At 37.3% G+C, this 21,062-nt stretch overlaps 1 protein-coding gene across 15 annotated transcripts in view; it reads left to right on the top strand.

Annotated features, from left to right (window-relative positions):
- The window catches only part of MAST4 (microtubule associated serine/threonine kinase family member 4), a 562,656-nt gene that overhangs the window by 439,020 nt on the left and 102,574 nt on the right, over positions 1–21,062 (top strand). For all 15 annotated transcript variants that reach the window (XM_082457027.1, XM_082457026.1, XM_082457025.1 and 12 more), the window contains one exon: positions 2,377–2,465. In XM_082457027.1, coding sequence (XP_082313153.1) covers positions 2,377–2,465 — 89 coding nt within the window. The remainder of the gene's footprint in view (positions 1–2,376; positions 2,466–21,062) is intronic.

Raw genomic sequence — 21,062 nt, 5'->3', positions numbered from 1 at the left:
CTTAATTATGGTGAACTGTTCAAATTCTGAGGCAACTTGTTTTTAACTTCTTCTAACCTACTTTTATATTATTAGATAAAGAATCCTATGTTTTCTTTCATCATTAATTACATTCATAATCATCAGTTTGTAAAGTTTACAAATCTTTTTAGATGGTGGGCAAACATGGGATGAATGTAATATAAACTTTGTTCTTGTTTTTATGTTTTACATTGTTATATTTTTATATTGGCCAAGCAGATTCCATCAAGTTTTATTCCCACGTTTCTTTTTTTTTTTTTTTTTTTTTAATCACATTTTTTTAATCACATCAGTACTTTTCCACCCTTTTTTTTTCGGTAGACTTTAAATAACTGATACAATTGTGAGAATTTTTTGTTTGTGTTTTTCTTTGTTTTAAATACAAATTATTGGCTACTTATTTGACTTGTTGTGGTAATGTACTAGTCATTCTATTTGTTTCTTAGGAAAATTCAATTAAAATGTTTTTAAGAAATATTTTCTAAATTTTAGCTTTGCCAGCATATTTCACTGAAATTCTTATGTAAGATATTCATTAGGTTACTGTTTCTATTGATATATATTTCTTATTTATTTGATTTATATATATAAAAATTAATAAATGAATGTCAATAGGAAATTTTCATAAATGATTTAGATCAAATACTAAATGTAAAAAATAATACAAATAGCCATTTTTGTGTAAGCTAAGCTGTATTACAATTAACTTGTTCAAATTAGCAAATAACTTTGCTGAGAGTTCCAGGATATAAATCTGTCATTTATAATTTCTCTTATTAATGTCAACAAGTTGATATATTTAATATTCCTATATTAAAATTAAAAGAGACATTAATTTGAATTAACACTAAATACATTGTATAATATTTTTTTAAAAAAATAATCACACGATCTGACTTAACGGTTATGAATTTAATAGGCCAAATAATGGTTCTTGATAGATGAGTTGATAATACCACATTCCATCTTCATAATTATCAGGGTCTATTCTTATTCAACAACTTCTTTAAGGCTGAGTAAACATGATCTTAATTAAACTCACAGATAATGCTAGGGGGTGTTGATTGCTCCAGTAAGGAAAATAAAATGATGCAGCCTGACCTTAAGAAATTATAAATATGGGAATGTTGACAAATGATAATAAGCAGCAAACATCTAAGAGAGAGGATTAGTTCCCAAGTCAATATTGGAGAAAGAAATTTGGTTTGGCTTTGAAATGTGTTGTTTGAATCATATTTAGAAATGTTCCTTTCAAATATTTTATACAAATTCTCAATTATGTCCACTATATGTTATTTAGAAGTTAGGTGAAAATTCCTGTTTCAAGAATGCTGTAACAGGTATATTCTGAATTAAGAAGACATTACAATAAATCTTTAATGGTGGATAAGGGCACCAAGTGTAGGAGGATGGAATCATAGTGCCCTGAACCTTATTATAGGTGAATTCAATGAGGTAACCTGCTGGTTTGTATTATCCTTTTCTAACCACTATACTGATTGTGAAGTACCAGTCAGTACTGAAGAAAAGCAAATGAAAGTAAGATAACATCCACTTCATCATCAACCAGTTTTGCATTTATGTTATTCTTTGAGGCTTGTGAAAGTTACTTTGCAATCATATTAGCTATTTTTTAACTTTCTAGTAGCAGAAACAGGAAAAAATAGTTACCCTGTGCCCATATGTAGCAATTTATTTCTACTCACTGGGTACCAGAATAAAAAACAGTAGGTAGTGTGCCTGTGAGAAAAGGCCTTCGTTGTTATTTTAATACAAACTGGAATCTGTTTTTATGATTCCAAAATATTTACCTTAATAAGGAGTTTGAATGCAGTATGAAGATGAAAAATGAATGAGTAGTGAAATACATTTATCTTAGGCATTGGCTGTTCTATTGACAAAAGGCACAGCTATGAAATTTGCCTAAATAATTAGATTTTTAATTAGTGCATCATTGTAAGATTAATGTCATTGTTCTTCATTGCATGTAATTTTGTATTAGAAATTTCATGTCAACAAAGATGCTACCTGTGGTTTGCTGATTTGAATCCTTAATTTATCACTTGTGTGTATGGCATATCACATATTTGCAGTCAAGAGCCAAAAGAAGACATTTGATGACAACTTGGTGGTGAGGAATATTGATGGTGTTATATATGATATGAATACATTATATTTTCTAATATTCAGGAAACAGCCGCCCTTCAAATATTAGTGAGTACATGTTGACTTGCAAAAATTTTAGAAGTAGCATGCACGGATAGATTGTTCAACCTAAGCTATGTCTACTTTGAACATACTTGAACGTTATTATTATTATTGCTTTTAAAAGTGGTTTTCCTTTCCTTTGGACAGTTGCCGAACCAGCAACCGGAAGAGCTTGATTGGTAATGGGCAGCCCCCAGCACTGCCACGGCCTCACTCACCTCTCTCTGCTCATGCAGGTAATGAAATACCTTTTCTCGAGTTCTGTTTTACTTCCTCTTGCTAGTTTTTAAAATACAGGCATTTTGAAATTTAGATGCGTCTCCCCACCTTGTTATCTTGGTTTCCCTGTAGCTTTGTCACTAAGTTGTTCTTTCTCATCAGTCAGCCCAAACCTTATCCTCTCTTTGAGCGCTTGGATCTGAAAGGGAGAAATCCTTTTTATATGGGGTCCTATTCCAGTTTTTTTTTTTCTCCACATCTGAATTTGTGGATGATGCAAGTCACGCTTCCATGTTAGGATTTCCTTTGGGAAACGTGGCCATGACAGTTCACATGAAGAGGATTAGTGTCAAGAACTGTAAGGGAGGAAAAATATCTTTTCCCTCTCCCCTTCTAACTTCTCCACTGGGGACCCAGTAACCAGAGACAGATTAACAAAGGAAAAGCATACACATTTATTTAACATACGTTTTACGGAACATGGGAGCATTCATGAGGAAATGAAAACCCAAAGGAACGGTTAAATCGGATTGTTTTTACAGTAGTTTGGTGAAGAGAGGGGAGTTGTGCAAAGACGTATAGGACAAAGGTGAGCTAGTTGTAGTAAACTGCGGGAAAGTTAGCAAGGACTGTTTGTTCAGATTCTTCTGTGTCCCTTGTCTTCAGAGATAAGAAGGCTTCTTTTCTCCAAGTATAGGGAAGGTGCCTCTCACAAGAAGGTTTTATGACCTGCTTACGGGGCAGGTCAGAAGGCCCTTCCTGCACATGCTGTTTCTCAAATCCCTTCACCTTAAAATAGCCAGTGTGCCAGTGCGCCATATTTTGGGGTCTCATGTCCTAAAGTGCGTCAAAACTATTCAGCATTTTTCTCCCTAAAGTTGAACTTATCTATTGTATATATTAGCTAGCACAAACAATGCTGCTCTGAGCCGTCTAGAACATGTCTCCTCTTGTAACTTGGGCAAGAGTTTATCTAAAGTTTTACCTGCCAATGGTGTCGATATAACTTATCTTTTCATCCAGAACCATTGTTGGGACAATGAAGATTCAAGAGATGAGACTCTTGGCCTCAAGAACTACTTAGAAGGATGGTAGAACCATATTACAAAAACTATGCAATGAAGACTGCTTTGTGTGTTTTTTGCTTGTTTGTTTGAATTCTATCTAAGATGGTGCAACGGAGAGAAGGGTTAATTCCAATCAGGAAAGTTTGGGAGATATTGAAGGAGCCACTTGCTCATGATGTTGAAAGATGAGCAAGACTTTGGCAGGGGTGAGAGATGGGAGAATTTCTAGTGTGTGGCTAGAGTGTGGGAAGTACATGCTTGATTGTACAAGAATGTAAAGGTGAAAAGAGAGATGAAAGTCAGAAAGTAGAATGAATTTTGACTTTGAGCTCCTTTCACAGATTTTGAGGAGGATCTGTAGGAAGATGTGTTCGAGATATAGAAGATGATGGGGTGAAAGGATGAGTGTTTAAGCCCTACCTCTGTTATAGTCTTGTGGAAACTGTCACACGATAGGCTTTCAGGTGGTGTTGACTTATAAACTAGGCTATGACTGGCCCCCGGAAAGCAGTCCTTTTGCTTAGGGGGGCTCTCCAGCTGAGAGTGGAAGTTATCTAAACATGTTTGGGGACAAGACGGGACAGAGAGAGAGAGATGTAGTTGCCCCTTTGGAATAAATTTTATTTTCCTCATACTAATAAATAAAAGATGGTAAAGTTAAAAAGGCAAAGGACAAATTCATAAAATTATGATACTGTATGTGGTATGACCACTAAAGTCCTGAAATGCTACTCTGAGGGAAAACTTTAGAGAAACTCCTACACGTATATGCAAGAAGGTGTGCTCTAGACTCCTCATAGTGGCATCATTTGTAATAGCTAAACGTTTGAAGCAACGTGGCCCAAATGTCTATCAGTTGGAAAGTAGATAAATGAATTGTGGCATAGTTATCTACGGAACACCGTGCGCCTAGAAAACAAATGAACTAGCACTCAAAGACAGTGTTGGGCAACAAAAGCAAGTTGCAAAAGAATCTTACTTAAACCATACATATAAGGTTAATGTGATGCTACGTGCAATGTTTTGTTTAGGGATACACACACATACACATATAAATATGTATCTGTGTATGTACGTTTATAGTAAGAGTCTAAAGGAAAATATGGTCATTTTAAAGACCCATTTTGTGTTAGTAGTTATGTCTGAGAAGGTGTCAGAGGATATAATTGTGGAGAGGGGTAAGCAGTTGGCAATATTATATTTCCAAAGCTGAATGGTGAATACACAACTATTTATATTCTTACCTTTATACTTTGGAGATTTTTATTATATCATTGTCATAATAGTGAAAGCTGACCAGAGGGTCAAGCAAGGCCAAATACTTTACTCAGCGGCTGGAATTATATCTTTGTCTTATCTTTTCATTCCTCTGTCAGAGTGCCCAGCAGTATATACAAGGTGCTAAGTATAAGATAAATTTTATTTCTTACATATAATTCAGTTGTGATTAAACAAATTTAATCCTACTCCTCTTTGTAGTGTTCTGTGGTAATTGCTTCATACTTGATGTGCCTGTTGATTAGTCTTTTATTGCCATTATTTCCTTCAGTTCTAATATTGAGATTAAAGAAAGTGTTGTTAAGACTCTAATGATCCTTTTAATTATTATTTTTTTCTCTTTGGAGAATTCTTTTTCCTTCAAAACATAATTTTGTATTTAATCGGAGGAATGGGCAGAGAGAAGCCTGTCTTTCAGGTTCCGAGAGCATTTCCCCTTATGTTATGGAGGAACATAACAGGTTGTTATTCACTCAGAAGCTGTAGAAAAGTCTGTCGACTTTTTGTGAGAAATGGCATTTATCACAGTCTGGTAGGTTCCTATTTCTATATAAAAGACGAATAAAATGTAAATTAAATAAAGGACCTGTCCTCACATCTTGATAATGCGAAACGCTTTCTCACTCACTGCGTCTCTTACCTCTTCCTATTGCTACATTCTCTACTGCGTATGGTACACAGAGGCCTGGGGGACAGTTCCTTGATGTCCCCATGAAAAACAAGAGAAAGAGTAAGGTCCATCTCTCAGTGGTTAGTCACCCAGTAGATACACTTTCTATTTTTCTTAGGTAGGGATTATGTGAGTCAGACCATGCGTCACTGACACATGAATTTATACCCATTGAATGAATCGGTAGAAACGAGAACATTACTTTATTTGTGTAGATGTGTCAGTGGTACCCTGAGGAAGAAGAGATACTGGCATCATGTTCTGGAGCTTATCTCCACAGACAAAATAGTGTTTGTTGACAGCCAGGCATTCCTAAACGAACCATGAACAGGTCAGTCCCATTTAAAAAAAAAAAAAAAAAAAGAAAGGTAAAAATCACAGGCTCCTAGTTCTAAGCATGAAATTTAATCCAGAAGCCCCAAAGGAAAAGACTAGTATCTCTCTCCTAAAATGAAAAATTCTGTGTAATAAACAAAATCAAAAGAAAACAAAGTGTGAAAAATATTTCTATGCCCATAACTGACAAATATCTGATTGCCTTAATATACAAAGAGCTTGTGTAACTTGATATGAAAATGGTGAATGCACCAGGAGCAAAATGGGGAAAGGATGTAAAAGGCGTGTCATAGAAAAAAATTAAATTGGCCAACAAAAATGTTTGAAATGATGATTCATTGCAATCGTAAGAGAAATATGAACCAGAATAATGAGACACTATTGTTCACCTAGCATATTGTCAAAAATTTTGTAAAATTGATAGAATCCAATGATAGCAAGACTGTGGAGAAACAGTCCCTCTCACATCACGTAAGTGTTGATGTGAATTGGTACAACCCTTTTGGTTAGTTTGCAGTATCAGTTAAAATTTCAACTGCATTTACCCTTGCACCCAGCAAATCCATCTCTAGGAATTTATCTTACTGATATCTCACAGAATAACAGAAAATAATAAATCTAGCATTGCTTGTAACTAGCAAATGGAAAATTAAGTTGTTACCACTTTATTATTTAACATGCCCTTCATTAAGCGGCTGGTTTAGTAGAAAATAATTCAGGTATATAATCCAAGACTGCATGTTTGTTACAAAGAATGAGGTAGGCTTTTATGTTCTCTGATGTTAGAAAGCTGCCCAAGATAGACTGTTCAGCGAAAAAATACGCTGTGTAATTTTATATGTGTGTGTGTGTGTGTTTGAGTGCATATAGACATGCATACTTGTATATTTATGCATATTCATAAGGAGTTTTTGGAAAGAGAAAGCAGTGTTTATCTTTGTAGAATAGGAAAGTAGGGAAATTAGCGTGTAGTGGTTTTATAATGAAATAAGGCTCTAAAAATAAAACTGGTAAAGGAAACAAAATAATACCTGCTTACTATGCAGTAAATTACCAAAAATTTAGTGGCTTAAAACAATATCCATTTATTGATCTTACAGTTCTATACAAGTCTAGGTAGGCTTGACTTGTTTGCCTTCAGGGGAGCTGTCAAGGTATCTCAAGGCCAAAATCAAAGAAAGGTAGAAAGGATAAGCTCCTATTTCTGTAGGAACCCTCACCTGCTTTTTCTGCTCACGGTATCATAAGGCCAGAGTCAGTGTCGGTTATTGACCTTAAAAAAAAAAAGAAAAAGAGCTAGTTATTTTACCAGCAAAATGAGTTTATTTGGGAATAGCAGAGAATTACAGCAAACCGTAGGTAAGTCCAAAACACAGAGAAGAGAGGTTTTTGTTTTTACAGAAGAAAAGAGGAAGTTGGGAGGAGAGTCCAGGGTGGTGGTTGGTTCTCAGTGGCTGAGCTGTTGCTGGACCGGGAGAAATTCTTCCTTCCCCCTGCTGGGGTGTGAGTGGTAGTGTGTGAGAGCTCCCCTTTCAGGGCTTCCCCATGCCATTTAAAATGAGGCTTTCTTTATTTTCACACTGGGCTGGACTCCTATCTAGAGACTGGGAAAGAATCTACTTCCAAGCTTATGCAGATTGTGGACAGATTCAGATCCCTGCGGCTGTAGGACTGAGATCCACATTTTATCCTGGCTGTAAGCAGGAAGCTGCCCTCCTCCATCTTCAAGCCTGCACTGGCACATCCAGTGATTCTCATGCTCCATATCTCTAACTTATCCTGCTGTCAGTCAAAGAAAATTTTTTATTTTAAAGGGCTTATCTGATTGGGTCAGGGTTACTCAGTCTCTGTATATTAAAGTCAGGTGCTGTGGAACTTTAATTACGTCTGCAAAACCCCTTCATAGTAGTACCTAGATGAGGGTTAGGATAACTAGGAGACAGGAATCTTGAGGAGACCATTTTTAGAATTCTGCCTAGCACAATATCACTTCAATATTGTATTTTGATTCAAATGGTTAAAGTCTGAGCTCTAAGAGTGATACTTACAGAGGATGAGCCACAGACTAGATGTAGTCAAATAACTGAGACCCACTGACTCCAAACTTCTAGAGTCCTAGAATCAAATGTTGTCCCATTGGTCAAAATACCTAACCTTTGGTGTCTTCAAAAATTGTTTTACTGGGAATTTGCAGCTGGCTACTTAGATTCATTTATACAAGGGTTTCTGGATGGAAAGGTGGAAAAAAGCCTCACTTTCCTATTGGACAACTCTAGGAGTTATTAAAGACAGGAAGTATTCTTAAACCACTAAGTACACATAACCTATTAGGTTTGTATCTACTTGGTAAAACTTGTATAAATTACTATCTATGTATCTATCTATCGAGCTACCTGTCTATCTGTCTATCTATCTATCTGTCATATATAGGGACCTCATTTCTGAAGGATTAGTTACCACTGTATTTGCTGCTCTACTCACCAAGTCTCTCTTCAAAGATGTAACTGAGCTAAAGGAGGCCCATCCAGGTGAAAATAATCAGAGAACTGGAGTGATTGTATGAACAATACAACTCCAAGTGGAAACTTGCAAAACTCAGGAAAGTATTGGGGTAACACATGGGGTTAGGCAATGAAACATCCCGAATCCCACTCTTCAAAACACCCTGAGAACATTTCTATGTGCATTTCTTCATTATTTTCCCTTCTCCCCACCTCTACCCTTGGGGCCTTGGCTTAACAAACACAACCGAGAGTATAAATTAAGGTGGTTACCAAATAGAAACTATGAGACATCATGTACACTTTTTCAATAACATTTTTATTGTTTCAGAAAACTGTGAGGCCCTTCCTCTTTTGAACTTGTGTTGGCATCTCTTTTGGAGCCACGCATTGCTCTCACCACTTCACAGCTTGCTCTCCTTGCATTTCTGCTGTATCAGTTGTACTTATTCAGATGTGACACTGAATAGGATGGGGGTAAAAGGCAGTGGTTTTGTAGACAGGCACACTGATACAAAGAATTGAAAGTCAGTAGTCCAGCAGTGAAGTGGAGATAGAGAAAAAATACACAAGGTGGAATAATAAATTCAACGAAGAGAGTCTGGGATAGAACAGGATTAGTCAACGTTCCAGGGTGCCAGAGACATACGTGAGAGCATCCCTGATGTTGGTGAGGAACTTCATTATAACACACTGCCCCAAGAATGTGAACGGTAAGCTTGGAAGATATGCAGCTGGGTGGTAAGAGATTTAGTAAAACCTGAAATGTTGGCGCTTTGTGCCAACCAAATCCTTAATCCACTTACCAATATCCACATGACCCTGAGCCATTTTTAAGGTATGATAAAATCTCACAAGATATTTTGCAGCCTCTGTTCCCATGACTCTGATCTTCAAGGCTGATACAGTTAAAAAATAAAATGTGATATTCTGATTGTAACAGTAAGCTGAGAGTTTGTAGAAAACATGAGAAATTATATGGAAATATAAATCCCCTTTTTTTAAAAAATTTATTTATTTATTTATTTATTTTTGGCTGTGTTGGGTCTTTGTTGCTGTGCGCGGGCTTTCTCTAGTTGCGGTGAGCGGGGGCTACTCTTCGTTGCGGTGCGTGGGCTTCTCATTGTCGTGGCTTCTCTTGTTGCAGAGCACAGGCTCTAGGCGTGCGGGCTTCGGTAGCTGTGACACATGGGCTCAGTAGTTGTGGCTTACAGGCTCTAGAACTCAGGCTCAGTAGTTGTGGAGCACGAGCTTAGTTGCTCCGCGGCATGTGGGATCTTCCCCGGCCAGGGCTCGAACCCATGTTCCCTGTATTGGCAGGTGGATTCTTAACCACTGCACCACCAGAGAAGCCCATAAATCCCCTTTAAACCCACTATCCAAGGATAACCCTGCTGACATTTTATTGTATCTCTTGCCTTTTTTCCTGTACGTATTGTGTGTGTGTGTATGTGTCTGTACATCTGTACATGTGACTGAAATGCATATGCTGTAACTTTTTCTTTACTCCACACTTGCCAACACTAATGTTAAAGTTTTTCAGGTTCTGTTGACAGAGGCCAAGCATAATAGCATAGTACCTTTTCCAGTTTTATTGGGATATAATTGACATGTAACACTGTATTTAAGATGTACAACACAATGATTATATATCTTTTTTTTAAAGACTGCCACAGTAAGTCTAGTTAATGTCCATCGCCTCACATAGTTACACTTTTTTTTCCCTTATAAGGAGAACTTTTTTTTTTAACATCTTTATTAGAGTATAATTGCTTTACAGTTTTGTGTTCGTTTCTGCTGTATAACAAAGTGAATCAGCTATACGTATACATATATCCCCATATCCCCTCCCTCTTGCATCTCCCTCCCACCCTCCCTATCCCACCCCTCTAGGTGGTCACAAAGCACCGAGCTGATCTCCCTGTGCTATGCGGCTGCTTCCCACTAGCTATCTGTTTTACATTTGGTAGTGTATATATGTCAATGCTACTCTCTCACTTCGTCCCAGCTTACCCTTCCCCCTCTCTGTGTCCTCAAGTACATTCTCTACGTCTGTGTCTTTATTCCCGTCCTGCCCCTAGGTTCATCAGAACCTTTTTTTTTTTTTTTTGGATTCCGTATATGTGTATTAGGAGGAGAACTTCTAAGATTTACTCTTTCAGCAGCTTTTAAATATACAATACGGTTTTGCTAACTATAGTCACCATGCTGTACATTACATCCCCAGAACTTATTTATCTCATAACTGGAAGCCTGTGCCTTTTGATCACCTTCACCCATTTCACCCACCCCCCAACTCTGGCAACCACCAGTCTTGTGGTTTTTAATTTCTTCCACTTTGTTGTTCTATCTATGAGTTTGTTTTTTTGTTTTTGTTTTGTTTTTAGATTTTACATATTACTGAGATCATACAGTATTTTTCTTTGACTTATTTCATTTAGCATAATGCCCTCAAGATTCATTGTGTTGTTGCAAATGGCAGGATTTCTTTCTTTTTTATAGCTGGAGAGTATTCTGTTGTACATACACACCACATCTTCTTTATCCATTCATCTGTTGAAGGACACTTAGGTTATTTCCATGTCTTGGCTACTGTAAATAATGCTGCAGTGAACATGGGAGTGCAGGTATCTTTTTAAGATACTGATTGCATTTGCTTCCAATATGTACCCTGAAGTGGGATTGCTGGATCATATGGTAGTTCTCTTTTTAATTTTTTAAGGAACCTCCATAGTATTTTCCATAGTGGCTACTCCAATTTACATTCCCACCAATAGTGTACAAGGATTCCCTTTTCTCCACATCTTCACCAAGGCCTGTTATCTCTCGTCATTTTGATAATAGCTATTCTAGCAGGTGTGAGCTGAATAATTTGTGCATGTTTTAGTTATCTTTTGTCATCTCACTGATACTCTTTTCTGATTTGCTAATTTTTTTAAAATTATTTATTTATTTATTTATGGCTGTGTTGGGTCTTCGTTTCTGTGCGAGGGCTTTCTCTAGTTGCGGCGAGCGGGGGCCACTCTTCATCGCGGTGCGCGGGCCTCTCACTATCGCGGCCTCTCTGTTGCGGAGCGCAGGCTCCAGACGCGCAGGCTCAGTAATTGTGGCTCACGGGCCTAGTTGCTCCGCGGCATGTGGAATCTTCCCAGACCAGGGCTCCAACCCGTGTCCCCTGCATTGGCAGGCAGATTCTCAACCACTGCGCCACCAGGGAAGCCCCATGAATTGCTATTTTTTTAATGCTGTTTTTTGATGAATGCAAGTTTTTATTTTTGTTGTCATCAAGTTTGTCTTTTTCTTTCTTCCATTTTTTTAAATATATATAAAATGGATTTCTTCCATTTTTGTTTTTGTCTTATCTAGTTGTTTTACAGTTCCTTTTTTTAAAAAAAAAAACAAGGCTGGTCTTCCTCTAAGAATCGCTGCTCTGACCTCACTGTTTCCCCTGCCTCTTATTTTTGACAAGCTTAATATCAGTGAAGTGTTTCTTTACCTCCTTGTGTTCTTAGTCTGCCATTTAGGGTGATGGTTTTCCCAAGCAGTGAGTGAATTTTTGAGGAACAAGGTCTTTTTTGAATTCTTCCTAAACCTCATAGGCTAACCTACAAAGGGAGGAAGATAGAAGTATAAAAAAAAAAAAAAAAAAAAAAAAAAGGCATTAAGACAGTTTCTCTCAACCCCCTAGATGACTAGGGAGACGGTACACTTACATATTTCTGCTCAGATATTTGTGGCCCCATCAGGTTTGCATGCAGCACACAGAAGGAAAGCCGTTACCATGAATTTTAGTTTGCTGGTGGGAACAACCTAGTCAATAGAGATGAATGATCTTTAGGTATAAGTGAAAGATTTCTTCTTAGATAAGGTGAGACTAGGGACATAGCCCTGAGCGTAAGAGTACCTTTGTTTCATCATTTTGTTGTGTGACTTTCATTCAAGCTTTCAGTAGGTTTTCTGTGCTTGAAATATTGTTTGCCAGACTGTTTAAATGTGATTTGTAGATCTTTAATAAAAATGTTCAATCAGCAGGGCAGTGACCTCCTTTGGCTACACAGACATGATGGTACAAGACAGATGGTTGCTTTGCTTCTTTATATTTGAGGAATAAGACAAAGCAAGGTTGTGTGCTTCTAGAGTCATAGCAAATTGATGGCTAGCCTTAATGCAAATTAAGTTTGCAGATGTCCCGTATAACCACTCTTTCTTTAAAGTGATAGAAACTTTCTTGTTTTACTCAAGAGCAATCTCTGATATAGTCATTCGTTATTTTTTTCTACTTATAAGCAGATCTCAACAAAATCAACTTAAACTTGTAAAACATTGTTTTCAGGTGAGAGCACCTTGATGTCCTCCTCATAGAGTTTCATTTTATGTAGGTAAAATTGGCAAATCATATGGCTGAACATAGTCACCCTTGGGTGGAACATTACCTTGGAATCATCTGCTTTTATTAAAACCTTAAATGAGCTCAAGACCAGAGTTCTTAATCTAGTATGTGTGTCCACGGTGTATGATTTCGCAATGCAACTGTTGTGTGATTTCAAGTATTTCATAAATCAGTTTCTCTGAATTACGGAGAATACATCTTTCTTATTTCACGTTGTACCCACAGTTTTTTGTTTTTTTGGGTTTTTTTTAATCCTTAGCCTTTGTGTAATTGCCAATTGTTGGCTTGAGTAATGACACATCTTGCCCTTCCTGCTTAAGGAAAAGGATGATAAAATCAGATGAACTGACGTCAGTCATTGTGTTTTCTTAGTTTTGGGTATGGCTTTGTGTTGAGTCACTAATCAGGGGTATATACCAACATCATTAGTATTTGTTAATTCCTTCATGCAGCTCCATCTGTCCTGTGACCTGCATTTATCATTTTGGTTCTTTGAGAAGAGTGTAATGTTTACATGTAGTATATTCCTAATGATAATTTAATGACTGGCATCTTTCCCCTAATCTCTAAATATAAATAAATAAATAAATAGATAGATGGATAGATAGATAGATAAAGACTGGCATCTTTTCCCTAATCTCTAGATAGTCCCCTAAATCTAAATGTAGAATTTAACCTGAATGGTCTTTGATTTAGCTTTTTGGTTTCTCCTTTATTATAAATTGAAGCTTTTGGAAGCTTACTGCTAAATTTAATCTTAATGCACCCCTGTGTTAACAAAAGTGGCATTGTTTTTGTTTTTGTTTGTGAACATGGGTCCCCTGGGCAGCTACTCAGGAAGATTTTGCTCCTCCATCCTTTGGGAAGCGCTATTCCTTTCTATTTATTGTTTTAAATCAAAATTTGGCAACTTTTTTTGTGTTTATGCATCAACTGTGGATTTTCTTTGGCTTGGTTTGGTTTCTTAAGTACCAATTGGATCTTCATTACATATTTTTCAAGTTAGAATTGACAATATTTACTGATGGATTTGTGGGGTGAGAGAGAGTTGATCAAGGGGGGCTTCCAGAGACCTTGCTGAGAACATGGGTCAGTGGAAGGGGTGCTTCCCAAGATACAGGAGACAAGAACAGATCTGAGATAATGCTTAAGAGTTCACTTTGCTGCTGATTGGATTTAAGATGCCCAAGAGACTTGTAAGTGATGTAAATAAACAGTTGTTCCATGGGCCTGAAACTCAGGAGTCTGTGCTGGTGATAACAGTCTGGACCATGCATTTATAGACAGTATTTAAAACGTGAGGAGGGGATAAAATCATTGAGGGAAAGAGTTTTGGAGGTTCTGAAGACAGAACTTTGAACTGAGTCTACAAGGCCAACATTTAGACATTCTGAGAAGACAAGTAGCCGACAAGAAACTGAGAAGCAGCAAGCTGAGAGGCAGGAGGGAAAGAGGAGAAGGTAGTGTCACAGATGCCAAAAGAAGACAGGGCTCCCAGAGAGGGACTGGTGAATTTTAGCATCAAGTCAGTAATCTCTATGGGGCACATAACAAATATTTGTTGAAAGAGTAAATATCTGTTTATAAAGAAATGCACAGAGGTCATTTTTACTCTGTTGACTAAAAATGCACTGAACTTCTGATCGAAGGCAAGGTTTGTTTTCCCCGCAAAGAGAAAGTCCTCTGAAATATCTGTCTGAGTACTTACAAAGCCCCACACATTATAGTGCATTATCTTAATAACTTTATTTTGAAAGTCATTTTAGCAAATCTTTCATTTGCCTTGTCCATAATATAATCTGTTTCAACCATTGCTAAAAGCTGAGAGGGAGCTGTTGCCTTTTATACTCTTTATTAGTTTGGTTGCTAAGGTGCTTTACCCCCTCCCAAGTCCACAGAGCAATCAAACAAGGCAGTGTTTCACTGAAATTAAGGAAATCTGAAATGTTCTCTTTCTGATAGAGAAAAGACATTGGGAATTCTTGAAGTTATTTTTTCTCTGAGAAAAGAGATTCTTATAAATTTTAGATGGATAAGAATACTTAAGAAACTCAGGTCTCAAATAGCCAGTTTTCTCTAAAGTTAGTGAGATATAGAATATTTTTAATTTCAAATTCTATAAAATATTACAAATGAATATTAAAATAATTGGTTTATCAACTTTGTCTTTGAGATTAGACATTTTCAGATTTAAATCTCTTAAGTATGATAATTATGTATTTCATTGATTTAAAATATATAAATGACATGTATTATTATGTCTTCTAAATCTCTGGGAAGTTTATATATTCAAATTGGCCCCCCAAAAAACCTTTTTTATATGCTAGTTGAGAAATAAGGGATTGCCTTACGTTTAGGGTTGCTTTTATTCTAAGATATATGATAAGTAAATGATGACCTAGAAAGTAAAACGGTACATTTAAAATACTTGCTGAATCACTTCTCTCCTCACCCTTGAGGTTTTCACTACCTGATGGTCTCAGACTGGACAGTCTGCTTTGGTGACTGTCACAGTGACTTCGGTTTTTCTGGCACTTTGATGCTCTGGCACCCTCTTCACTAGCTTACTCCCAAGTTGTCTCTGAACTAGAGTGAAAAATTCTCAGCTATATGTAAATACAGACTGTCTTCTTCAGCCCATTAGGCTGGTGAGAGTGTGTGGATTTGTATCACAGGAAACCTAACTGTTCCATAGAGATAAAAGAACTTGAGGTAAGGGTCCTGTTAGCCTGGGGATCAGCCAGCTGTCTTCATTAAGAGCCCCGCGCCCTTGGTAGAAGGCTAGATGCTCCCTCTTGGGCAACCTGTAAGGGAGGATTAAAAGTCTGTGTTTTAAATTCAAGTACCTACACTAAAGAGCATTTTCTTAAATATCACGTCTAGCAATGCCATCTCTATCTTTGAACTTACCCTGGCATAATTACAATTTCAGCTTTAATGATGCTTTAATGCAGATTGTTGTATTTACTGTGGTAATGTGTGAGCACTTCTCCACAAAGCCATGCAAATTGCAGGCTTTTCAAGTTCTAAGCTTTGATGTTAGGAGTAACAGTGGGTAATTGCAGAGTTTGTCATGGGATGTTAAGGTGTACATACAATCTGTTAACTATCACCAATTTAGAGGGTTCAGCTGTGGGAAGAGGAGCCCATCCACACTCCTACATTAGAATTGATAGCAGATTTGGTTTCTGTAGACTAGGGAAGAGAGAGGTGGAGAAAATTTAGGAGAGCATACATACATACAAGAAAAGTCATATAGTTTTAGGAAGAAGAGATCATTTTTGTTTAAAAAAAGAAATTTTAGGTTTTTAAAAAATGTCCTTAAGAACCTTTTTTTCCTGTTCACAAAAGCGGTACGTGTTTGTTATAGAAAGTTTGGAAAATACAGGAAAGTATAAAGAAGAATATAAACATCATTTATATTCTTATTTACCACTCAGAATTAACTACTTAAAATTGGGTACTTGTCTAAATATGTAGATTTTACACATCTACATCTATTATAATGTTTATAACATTTATGTATCTGTAAATTTGTATATACAAACATAAAATTACATATGTACACATAGCTTTGTATATATATATATATATATATGTAAGTATGGGATCAGATATAAGTTTGTATCTAGATCATTTTCTTCTGGTATTATTTTGAGATTTTTACATACCATTAAATACCTTTTCGTTGTTGTTTCAAATACTTGGTTTTAATGAGTAGATATATTCCATTTCATGAATGTGCCATAGTTACCTCCCCGTAATGAGTATTTTGGCTCTTTCCAGTTTTTTGTTCTTATAAGTAATATTGTGGTGAATAGCATTGTACATAAATCTTTGTGATCAACTTTGATTAGTTTCTCAGCCTAATCTGGGAAGGTATTCTTTAAAGTGCTGGCCTTCTATTGTCTTGTATTTGTGTCTTTGGGCCATCCATTGTTGTCTGACTGAGATTTTTGAGTCATTAAGAGTCAAAGATTGGGTCCACAGGAAATGCTCTTTAATGCTTGCTGCAGATGACATTTAATAAGGATCAAGAATGTGTTATGTAGGCACCAGAACAACTTTACGCGTTTCCAAGTATATCTCAAGTGTGTTCTCTCTAGGTGAAACAATGGCTAGCTCTATAAACTTCCAGGAACTTTGCACCCACTAACATCATGGTGACCTGCTGAAGTTAGTGAGGTAAATAGAGAAGGAACTATTACACAAAGCTGTGGAGTTGTTAACACTTCACACTGTGTTCCTGCTTTCCCAGGCATTGAGCACTAGACTCTAGTGTAGAAACCTCCAGCTACTATGTAACTCAGTAATCATGCTCCCCAAACCCTTTTAATTTTGAGATCTCGAACAATTGATAAGCATACTAAATGGTATATGTAATAAACACCGGACCTCAGCTCTCCATGTATCAGCAGCGTTAATTTGGGCAAGTCACTCTTTAGATCTCAACTTCCTTATCTATAAAACGGAAATAATAGAACTTTCCCCTTGTAGTCTCATATGATTGCCTGAATGTGATAGTATTTGCAATATGATAAAGTGCCACACAGTGTGAGGTTTGAAGAAACTGTCAAAGTATTATTATGACCAATTTGAATTCATAATGTAGTTAAAATGATAAGATAATACAGTGTGTAAATACAAAACAAAGTAGAGCACAGGCTTGTCGCAGTCTGCAAGTGGGGTGCTGGCAATGGAATGTGGCCTCCTTGTAGCAGTCTCTGCTGGGACACATTTGTAGTAGTCTGTGATATTTTCATTTTGGCACACCAGCCTTTGGAGGTCCCTTTGCTGTGTACTTCCTCTGATTTAGAGCTGACTTGGGAAATGAACAGCATTTTTTTAAAAGAGCCAACTCCAGTGGGTCAGAACCACATTAGTTATAGAGGAGCTGCCTCAGGGTTAGGGAGCGGGAAGGGTGATGTGGAAGTGGGCTTTGCAGTCCCCCACTCCACCTCTGCTTCAGCCAGAGACGCTCAAACTTTGTCACATTTGAGGATAGAAAGTAGTCTTTTGCTTGAGTTAAAGATTTAGCACGTACACGCGCACACATACACATTCAGGTTTGAAAACGGTTTTAAGGACACTGAGACCCCCTGCAGCCAAGTGTTGAGGATTGCATGGCTTGTTGGTGTCAGAGCAGGTCTGGAACGCTGCTTCCCGGTCACTGCCTCTTGCACCCCTCCAAGAAGAGGCTCTGGAATCTGGCCCCAAAAATGCCTTCTGGAGGGATCAGGGAAGCCCTGGGACATCCTCAGAGTGAGCTCCCCCCCCCGCCCCCCGCCAGTGTCAGTATTATTTATTTATTATTTATTTTTTTATTTTATTTTATTTCTTTTATTTAACCTCACATCTTATGTTTTATTTTTTTTGTATCGGAGTTTATTTGATTTACAATGTTGTGTTAGTTTCAGGTGTGCAGCAAAGTGATTTAGTTATACACATACTATCTATTCTTTTTCAGATTCTTTTCCTATATAGGTTATTACAGAGTATAGAGTTCCCTGTGCTATACAGTAGGTCCTTGTTGATTATCTGTTTTATATATAGTAGTGTGTATATGTTAATCCCAAGTCGTGGTGAGCATAGCTGCCTTCCAGAGCGAGCTTTGATTCACTCTTTTCTCCTGGGCGAGACACAGTGCCTAGATCAGTGTTTTTCTTCATTTCTGTTTCTTCTCTTCTACTCTGTCAAAGAACTTGCCCCCGCCTCCCCCGAAGTGGAGGGGGGAGCTCACTTTTTACAAAAAGAAACACATAGGCTTACAGGCATTTTGTTGTTATAGTTATCATTCATGGTGTGTTTTGAGGATAGAGAAAAATCCCAGATTATTTTAAGAATGAACTATTGCTCTGATACATGAAAAGAGTAACTGGTAGTCAGGAGATGAGCAGGATAATAGTGTATTGACAACCCTCAATGTGACTAAATCAGATCAAGGATGGTCAGCAGGAAATGGCACTTACCTAGTAAACAAGTGGGCTGAGAGAGGAAATCCCTACCCATTTTTATGAAAACTGTGCATCCATTAATTATACTGCTGCTGAATCTCATGCCGACATTCCCCCTCACTGGTGGAGAATCTCTGATATAGGGGCACCAAAGGATTTCCCCTAAAGCATAAACATTCCAAAGTGGTCCATCACTTAAGGTATCAGGTGTGAACTAAAACCCAGCATTTGATTACATGCACTATGTTCACCTTTTTTCCTTAGATAAAAAGAAGTGATATTTCAGGTTAATATTCTTAAAGCTTTATGGTGGTCTGCTGTCAGTCAAGTCTCTTTATTTGGCTTTAATTTCCTTTTCTGTTAAAGGAGGAGGTTGAATTACATGTATTTTTTCTAATAATCTTTTGAAGTATGTTTTCTAAGGCTATAACTCCATATTCCCAGATTTTTTTTTTTTTTTTTTGGTTTGTTTTAAAGGAGTTGTTTTCACCCTGTGTTTTCAGTGTTAATTCACATTGGCCTTGTGTTCTTCATTGGGATCATGCTTTAGGGTCTGAAAGAAAATGGTCTGTCAGCATCTAAAATATTAAGGAAAAGAGTTGGGTGGGACAGCAGGTTGGACTCTACAGACCTAAATGGAGGGAGGGGGACATGCCTGAATGACCCACAAGCATGTTCTAGATATGGTCACTTTTTTCATTTTATCATCATATGAGGATGGATGTTCCATTTGGACTTTCGATGGGAAAATTGGTTGTCCTGTTGCCTGGGCCTCCCAGGCACACTTTGAAGGCTATCCCCTTTGATTATTTGGTGTAACATTACATCTCAGTTAGTGGTAGGTATATCTATAAACTGGAACTTTGAGGCCTGAAAGCCTCCTTTTGCACATGTGGAAATGTTCCAGAACTCTACAATAGTTACCGGAGTGACCAACCAGTCATTAAAGGAATGAATTTAGTTTTGAAGGTTTTGAAAGAGGGAGTGAGTGAGCGAGAGAGAGAGAGAGAGAGAGAGAGAGAGAGAGAGAGAGTGTGTGTGTGTGTGTGTGTGTGTGTGTGTATGTGAGATCCTCAGGCAAAGAACATGCCCCACTTCAATGTTAAGAGATGCAAATCATTTTAAATAGACCAAATGCAGGAAATGAAGCAAGTTCCTTAATTGGTAAAAAAAAAAAAAAAAAAAAAGCCTGCTTCCTTGTGGGATCAGTAATTTGGCTGGGGAATGGACACATTCTAGCATCCTTGAAATTGAAAGAAAAAAAAAAATATGTTGACTTCACATTTTTTTCTTTTGTGCCATTATTTCAGTGGAATTCGGGAAATGTGGGTTTTAAGCTTATCACTAGTCATTTCATTTGACAGTTTTGATTTTCAAAAGAGAAAGGCCAAATGCAAATTCTTCTCCCTCCTCTGGAGACCCAGGCAGACTTTTAACACAAGAGATGTAGATACCTCCTCTGCAACAAATTTCACATAACCAGTAGCAGTCTGCTTTGTCGGTTGTTCTATTTCATCCCTCCTGCTCTTATTGTTGACATAAATGATGGATATTTATTTCTTCTGGTGATGTGAGGCCTTAACCATTTCTGTCATGAATATGTTCTATCTAACCTGCTCCTACTTACCATTTTGTTTCCTGAAATGCCAAGATAGAAGTTGTTATCTGAACTAGCAAGATAGAAGTTACAACACCTAATTTTAGTCACTGACATTAACATACCTCAGAGTGAATGGTTAACTTACGGGTCAACCCTTGAGTGTTTGGTAGTTAATCATGCTTTTCATTGAAATATTTGTAATATCCCACCATCCCCAATTTGTAAAACTGCAGTAATACTGGAGATTAAGAATACACCAATGATTGGTTATGTCTTTAGGAAGAACTACCCCTGTGTACAACACTAAATCTCATGATTCAAAAACAGTCAACTCATGGCTAGATCTCAGAAACAGTATGACAACTCAATAGGCAGAAGACAAAGGTGGATTTCACCCTCCTACACTACTTACCCCAACAGAGGGGACTTAGTTCCTACACCAAAATATCTGGCAGTCACTTCCGGAAACAGGAAAGCTGCTTTTTGAGCTGACCAGAGACATCAGCTGCCCACCTCCCCGCAACAGCCTCAAATTTCTGTGTTAGATTTAAGAAACTATACTTTCTGGTATTAAACATCCATACCAGATAAATTGGGAATTCATTAATTAATTTATAGCAATATATCCTTTTGGTGCGGGACCAGATAAATGGAACAAAAACAATAATGAAAGATACTATTAATGAAGACTTTCCCAAGTTGGAAGAAAAATTGAGTAACAAAAAAGAAAGAAAGAAAGGAAAGAAGGAAGGAAGGAAGAAGAAAGAAAGAAAGAAAGAAAGGAAGGAAGGAAGGAAGGAAGGAAGGAAGGAAGGAAG

Source organism: Balaenoptera physalus (assembly GCF_965194825.1).
Source record: "Balaenoptera physalus genome assembly, chromosome: 3".
Lineage (NCBI taxonomy): Eukaryota > Metazoa > Chordata > Mammalia > Artiodactyla > Balaenopteridae > Balaenoptera > Balaenoptera physalus.
Note: the sequence above shows the minus strand (reverse complement) of the source record. Positions and strands in the feature narration are given on the sequence as shown.